The sequence below is a fragment of the Augochlora pura genome, chromosome 9 (assembly GCF_028453695.1).
Source record: "Augochlora pura isolate Apur16 chromosome 9, APUR_v2.2.1, whole genome shotgun sequence".
NCBI lineage: Eukaryota > Metazoa > Arthropoda > Insecta > Hymenoptera > Halictidae > Augochlora > Augochlora pura.
Genome location: NC_135780.1, coordinates 12,345,249 through 12,353,234, shown reverse-complemented (window position 1 = coordinate 12,353,234; position 7,986 = coordinate 12,345,249). Strand labels below are relative to the sequence as shown.

General features: G+C 50.6%; 1 protein-coding gene across 6 annotated transcripts in view; it reads right to left on the bottom strand.

The window, feature by feature from the left end:
* Eag (potassium voltage-gated channel protein ether a go-go) overlaps window positions 1–7,986 on the bottom strand; it is an 82,644-nt gene that overhangs the window by 61,116 nt on the left and 13,542 nt on the right. For all 6 annotated transcript variants that reach the window (XR_013494868.1, XM_078191246.1, XM_078191248.1 and 3 more), the window contains exon 2: window positions 4,119–5,324. Coding sequence is in view for 5 of the 6 variants with exons in the window: in XM_078191246.1 (XP_078047372.1) it covers window positions 4,119–4,197 (79 nt within the window). In the remaining variant the exon portion in view is untranslated. The remainder of the gene's footprint in view (window positions 1–4,118; window positions 5,325–7,986) is intronic.

Sequence of the window (7,986 nt, the reverse complement as noted above, 5' to 3'; positions counted from 1 at the left end):
TGACATTTCAACAAGGCGAAGAGACTATCTCTATCATGATCGAACCGAAAGCGACGTCCGCCTTTTCTTTCTCGTAAAAGCAAGCCGTCGCTGTCAGGCTCCGTGTCTTACGACGGCTACGACTATGTCGAGAAGACGATCGACTCCGAACTTCGACTCGAAGACAATCTAAAGTTCGGGCCTGCGGCAGTTTCCCGGATAGTCTCCGCGCAAATTTGATCAACGGGGAGATTGTATCTGGTTCGCGTCGGATCCGTATCAGGTCGGTGACGCACTGATCCTCGAGCAACCCGGGATGCGACCGCTAATTACCGCACCCCCATATAATTCATGCCGCGATAGAGACACATGTACGCGCACGCGGTCGCAGTTGAATTATACGGGTTGCGTCACGCGACTACGACTGCTCTCGTGAAAAATGCAGCGAGTCGATGTTCCGCGGCAGAGGGACGAGAGAAAAAGAGAGATGGAGAGAGAGAGAGAGAGGGAAGGGCGAAGATAGAGAGGAGAGAGGATCCATCGTCCCTGTGCGATGCGGTTTATGAAACATTCAATCGGCCGGATTACAGTGAGCAGGCAGCTAATACGTCGCTCCCTTAGGCCCGTACGAAATTTTTCATCGACCCCCGGATCGCTGCTCTCGATCCTTCTGGATCCATCTCGATCCTTCTCGCGGCGCGAAACGAGCTGCTCGAGGAATTCTGTTCCCGGAGGTCGCGAGCCTTTCCAAAATTCACGGGGCGGGCCGGAGGAGGTCGAAGGAGGTCAGACGCTTAGCGTGCTCCGGGGAATGTTCCGAAAGTTTCGCGGAAGATCGGAACGGCAGCGTCGCGACGGCAGCCGAGTCGACGGGCTGAATGGAATATCAGAGGCGCCTCGGGAAACCGGACTTTTCCAGATAGCTTTCCCTCGTTCGGCCGTGCTTGTCGCGGAAAAATCTCGGCGAGTCGCTGAAATATTCTCTTGGCGCGCCATCGACCGCTTATCGCTCGATTTTTCTGCGCGCGGTGCCGCGGGGGGGGGAAGGAGCCCCGCTCGCTACGCTCCCGCTATCTCGAGTCGTTTACGAGCCAGCAGGGACACCGGAAGCGTCGCGACGCGACGCGGCGTCGCGCGTTTCCTATCGTTGCCCGAGTTCCCAGCTCCCCGACCTAATCAGGATTCGGAATGCGCAGTGCGTATAGCAATTCCGGTCGGACGTGCCCGTGTTTTCTGGAATCTAGGATCGTCCCGAGCCGTGGAAATAGGGCGAGAAACCGGCCTCGAGACGGAGCCCCTTGCGCCGTCGATCGCCGGGACAACGTTCCCCGGGAACGATTAGCGGGTGCGACTAATTTTCCGGTCAATAAATAAAGTCAACATGCCGGCGCGCGGCGCGCGGCTCGGTTAATATTGGCGGATGTGCAGCGCGCCGTCGAAATCCAGCCGCGAGACCGCCTCTCCTCGCGGAATAAATTATCTCCTCCTACGCCACGGAACGACCGTCTCTAACCGTTCCCGGCATAATTCGATCGTGGATTCCTAGCCCCGTGCCGCGCACAGACACGTACGCGTTTTCCGGTCTTGGGGAACCCCGGGTTGCGGAGTTAATGGGTCAATGCCGGCGGGCCTCATACTCCGTTTAACCATCTCGCTACGGTTTATTCATCGCCGGTGACCTTTGACCGGCGTGCACGCGTTTTCGGCCGGACGAACGCCGACGTAACCTGACAAGGGCTACCCAGAAGAAGAAGAAAGTCCCGTTTCGTAGTGAATAAAATTTCATTGGGCTATAGTTTTTCATCCAGGCGAATCATTCGATCGGATATTTAGCCGACAGCGAATTTTATCCACGATCAAAATAAAATTCTGCCGAACACTGGTTTATGAGCTAGCAGGCAGCAGACCTAGTTGTTGCGAGTTGATATCGCGAACAGGGGTGAGCACTGTATCGGGGACGCCGATTGCTCGAATCCTCTTAAGCTCTCGAGGAGGCCGCCGTGCCGCGGCGGTGTTTACGATCGGAATACAGAAATCGCCCGTGCAAATAATTCTCTAGCTACGCGGATAAAACGTCGCAAGTCGGAATTTTAAAACGTTTAACTTAATACGGTAATTCAACCGCGGCATATAGGATTTACGTATTCCTTGGAAAAAGAAACATCGCGAGAACAAATTCTATTGTCTCGAAAAATTATGCAATTTGAAGCACTACTAATACGAGGCGTTAGTGATCGGAACTTTGAGCGACAATATGTTGGAAATGGGAAAAAGTGATCTGCCACGTTCCCGTTTGCAGCCATAGAATTATACCAGAGTTTCACGACTCTTTCCGCCTGATCCTACGAGTTTGTTCAAGGTTCGGCTTAAAAGGACTGAAAGGAACCAGATGTGGACACTTTCAGATGAGATTTCGACCGCGTTCATCCGCTTCCTCCCCATGCAACATCTCTCGAGGATCTTTCGTTTCACGACCTCTGCGTCCCTTTCGGTCGGATTAATCCACGGCAATTAACGCGACCCGCTGCTCCGCGCTCGCGCGCCTACGAATCCAAACAAAAGCGAGAAAAGGCAGTCCGATATCGTCGATTACCCGCCTCATCCGATTACATTAATTAAATATTCCCGCCCCCGCCGGATGAAACGGAAAGAGGACACGGGCGACTAGATTCCGAGCGAGCTTTTCCAACCCCGAATCCTGCGTTCCGCTAAATAAACCCTTTTGCCGTCGACGAACAAGCATCGGTTCTCTTGAATCAAGACTAATCTCTCGTTCACGTATTATACCCGGCTCTGTGCTGAGTACTGGCCATCCTACGAGCCAAATCGGTTAATCCTTCAAGCCGTCACGAAGCCGAAGCAATAATTAATTTACCAGAGTTCAATTATTTTTATCGTATGGAGGATAAAATGTACGGTCGATAAAATCCATTACTCTTATCAGCGGTGCAAATGAGGGGGGGAGACAGAAATTAATGCCGTGTCGAACTAGTTAATATACTTGAATCAAATAAAAGATCTGTTACACTAGCCACGGCTCTAATAATTCACGTATTATATTTCCCTTTTTCCTGTTTTTCTTCCCCTGCTTTTTATGTACGTTTCTGCCTGCCTTTACTACCCTTGTCCAACTCAATTTATACCTTTGTTAAGACTAACAGCTTTTATTACCCGTATACGGTAAAAAAAAATCAGGTTACCCATCCACACCCACCGTGTCCCGAGGATCGTGCATGAATAAAATCTAGTCTTGTTTTAACCCAACGGAGTCCCATTTAAACGTGCTCAAAGCGGACTCCGCGCCGTTCCAAAATTGAATTCGCATGCACCGAGTCAAAGCTGACTCGCGGACCCAAGGATTCGACCGACTTGTATAAAATAATTCTGGTGGCTGTAACGAGAGCTACTGGCCGGACTGCGGACGTTTATTCGAACGACCGTAATCGGGGACAGGTTCCAAGAGAACGGAGCCAAGTAGAATTTTATTCCCCGCGGCGATGGCTCCGGGACGACCACCAAAAACTATCCCGTCGAAGTCTACCCGGGCTATTTCGAGAAATTTTTCGGTGAATGCGACCGCGCTGCCCTGTCAGCGCCCGATGGAGAAGCCAAAGGGCGGGCCGATCGGGCCACCATGGTTGCTGACGCGGGCCATGGGCACCCCGGAAAATAGAATCTATCATGGTCAACGGCGGGTAATCTCGTTACTGGTGCGCGGACCAACTTTTATCTCTGCACACTTGCCGCGGTTACGTAAAGTTATTAGTTTGACCTATTTCTGTGCAGAGAAGTGAGCGCGAGCACGCGAAAGAGACAGAGTCGGAGAATCGGAGAGAGAGAGAGAGAGAAATAGAGAGATAGATGGACAGATAGAGTGAGATGGAGAAATAGAGAGAGACAGAAAGAGGGGAGAAAGGGCAGGAAAGAGGCACGCACTAAAATGCCGCGAATTCCTACAAAAGCATACTTGTCCGTATCTGTCTCTCTATCGGCCTCTATCTCCGTTTCCCTCTGTCCCTGTGCAAGCACTCTGCCGCCGAGGGAGCCGGGCGATTCCCGGCTCGGCTCGGCGTTCTATTCGCGGTCCGATCATCGATTCCATCGGAAAACGAAACCAATCAAAGCCGGTCGGTACTCACGTTGACTGCTGCTCCGTCGTATGATGTTCTCCAAGAATGTGTTTTGCGGGGCGACCAGGCCCCTGCGCCCCCCTGGCATCCTTTCTCCCGTGAATGATCCCCGGAATCCTGGTCGCTGCGGCTATCAGGACCTAGGCCAGCCTCTGTCGGCTACGCTGTTCACGGTGCTCGGTCTTCCTCGCCTCATCCTCGGACACGGCTCTCTCTCTCCTCTCACTTTGCGTAATCTCTTCTCGCTTCTGTTATCCAGCTCGGCTTGCAACCGTGACGAACGGGCCGCGGCACCACAGCACTAACTGAATGTCATGACCCGCGGATAGTTCACCATCGCGCGGCCTCTCGATAGTCGGCCAGTCCCGGACAGCCCGATCACCGGTCATCCAATAGTCACCGGGGCGACGCACTCGATCACGGGGTCCAGCACTCTGTTCAACCAAGACCCTTCGTTTTCGATCCCTCTCGTTTGGATCTCCTCTAGAACGTTTCACCGTGTGTATATTGCCCCCTCGGCAACCGGTGAACCCGCGAATCGGCTAATCGGGGCCGCGTCTTTCGTCACCTGGACGCGGCTCCTTCGACTCCGGCTGTCCCGTCTTCCGGCGCTTCAAGGCCGTGTCGAGTCCCGGTCTCGGATGGCTCTTCCGGTTTCCGGCGCGGCGATCCCGTCGGACAACTAAACGGCGTGGCGGATGCGGGGCTGGTGGCGGGCGCGAAGGCAAATGCGTTCGCGGGGGCGGAGGCGGAGGCGAAGGAGATGCGGGAGGAGAACGGCGACCAAGGGAACGAGGAGGACGGCGGTCCGGATTTATCGAGGCGGCGACCACGACGTCGATGGCCTCGCGATAGTGTCCTCGGCTGGTGGACGCGCGATCGATGACCCATCTAACCGCAGTCCTTCCAGGTTATCGCGCGCGCTATCACGGAAACCCGACGGCAAGTAATTAGACGACTGCGCGGTACCTGCCACGTCGTTCTCCACATCCTCGGCGTCCTCCTCGGCGTCGGTGCAGCTGGTGCCCGCGGAGGAGAACATCCCTTTGCGAGGGGAACGCGGATACCAAAGGATCCGAGATCACATCCTTGATCCTTGGCCTGGCCAACGGCCCGCGAATACTGTTGCCGCTGCGAGACCACCAGCTGCCTGCGATCGAGAATCCTTGCCGAGATACCACGGTCCTGAGGCTCGTTAAAGCTATGCTGCACCACCTGCAAGACAAATCAAAACATGGTTAAGGCGAATGCACTTACTACGATAAGCTCTTCAAGGGATATCAGATTACCATCGATTTTGTTAAAACCAAAAAATAGTTGTCAGAGAAGATCAATAAAATTATCTTTAAAATAACAGTTTCGACAGAATTAATTACGTTACGTTATGCTGATTATTTTAATGGATTCTAGACAAAGTTATTACCGGAAAGCTACCGTTAGATAAAATGTTAAGACGATTCTATTACGATGAATATATCGTTTCCGTTCGAATGGAAGTTTCGGTTTGTGGAAGAAGTTTGCCTACACCAGTCACCGAACGGATCGAACTTTCGCGGTTGCTCGAAAGGAAAGACCCGAAGCAGCTCGAAACAAGATTCCCATTCGCGAAACCCCTAATCGCGTCGTATAGTCACCGTGGTATAGGGGAACGGGACACGAGACACCACGGAATGTTTCAAGGGACTATCTCCGTTTAATCTGGTAGCGGATGCAAGGACGCGTGCGGATATTCAGCGCGGAACGTATTCAGACGGGTCGCAGCACGATACGCTTCTCTAGTCTACGGCTCCCTGCAGGTATCAATACGCGGCATTCAGAAGTTTGAGCTAATTCCCTTGGTGAATGGGGAGCGCCGGCGGTGCCTATCTCGGCGACAGAGCACCGGTGTATCTTGCCAACGGCCGCGGCCGGGACACGAAATTGTGTTTTCACGCTGCGGGCAATAAGTCGTGCCAACTCGAGACAGCGTTCAATGCCGCTGAGCTCGCATCCGGTGGAGCACGAGCAATAACACCCGATGTCGACGCGTTGTATTTAAATCGGAAAGTTTCAACGGCTTCTGGCCGCGCCTTTCCGCAGCGTCTACATAGAACACAAGCTACTGTGCACAGCGGTGCACGGTTAAATTTACGCGAAATTCGCGCGGTTAAAAGTCCTAGCCACATTAGACTTTCCTTCCTTGGGATGCTTCTTAAAAATCTGAAACAAAAATGTCGCGTATTTAGGGGGAGTATTCTGTCAGAAAATAAACAAGTCAGCCATTTTAATGTTGACTCCCTCATAAGGCACCATCGTAAGCAGTGTTCCCAATTTCTGCACATTTTTCTTTTTTGTTCAGCTGCGCGACAATTAAAAAAAGATGCAGACCGAATCGATATGAATTTAACCGTGCACTATTGTGTCAAGGATTCCTATCGCTCGCTTGTTCAATTATACAAATCTTCGGTTAAGAGATCGAGGGAACACAATTACGAGTTCGCTAACAATATGGCGGACGAGGTCACGTGATCGTGCCTTGTCACTCCAGGGGAAGCCTATTTTCACGCGGCTATTAATTCGAACAGGTACAATCCGGATCTTCAAAGAAACTTTAACGAACACACCGTCGCCCGTCAGCCGTTGTCACAATTTTCAATCGGAACAACTGACGTGGACAGGTTAGGCGTGCCGATATAAATGAAACTCTTTTGTGGCGAATCCACAAACGGTTGGACACGTCTGGCTCCGGATGCGCGCGGCCGGTGAATGTTTGTTTGAAATCGGTGACGTCATTTAATCGATCGATAACACTTACAGGTTTCGCCCCATCGTTGCACAGGTGAGAGGTAATGTCCGTTCATTGGGTATCGGCGAGATTGGTCGCGTTTTTCGAGCGGAAGCTCCCGGATCGATCCGATTCCAAGAATACCGGCGTCGAGACCGCCTCTGTTCCCGGGCTAAAATTAAACCGGTCCGATTGTTGGAAATCGTCGCGACTACGAGCCGGTTTAATGGATCTGTGACGAGCGCAACTTTGACGTGTAATTACCAATCAAGTGGCACTTTATTTTAGCAGAATTTCTACTTACATTCCGGGAATTGTACGCACCTGTTCGCAGAGCCTGCGTGCCAAAATGAAACATGGCAGCCACGCGCAATAATTGCAGTGCTACCAATTGTAACCGATTCTAGAACAGCTAACAAAGAGGGCGCTCTTTTCGTTTTCGAAATCGGTATAGAATAAAAAATTGCTTTGTTTCAAATGTCTAATTATTATTAGTAAAGATATTACTGTAGTTGGCAATGAAATGAATAATAGTAACAAGCCGTTACTATCTGCTCGTTTCTTATTACTCGTTCTCTATTCGAAATTCTACGCACGGTAGAATGCGCAGCAAAATGGCGGCCATTGTAACGTCTACTACAAAGAGTGGGAAAACGTGTATCACAGAAATTACAAATACGCAATGTGCGTAAAAAACAGTAGGAGATGATTAGGTGAGTAGATAAGTATAGAAGTAACAGATAACGTGGAAATAAAGGCTATAGAAAAGACAGTATAATTGAACAAAGATTAAACAAAAAAGTAAGAATAGATTCTGAGGTTAGGAACAAGAGAATGTAGAAGAAGTGGTCGGTAAAGTAATCACCATAGTAGATAATGAATATAAATGAATTTTGTAAATTATAATGGTAAAGTGCAGAATAATGGAAAAAGTAAGTCGTAAGTAATTATTTAAAATAATTATGAAAGAGAATGACACGTTACTTGAAATAATCATTTAAATAATGTCATTTCAGAAGAGTCTAATTTTGGTGATAAAACGCTACCGTAACTCGAGCCCGTACCGGTAACTTATCGACCCGTAGAGAGAGCGGTTAATTCGATTAGATCGGA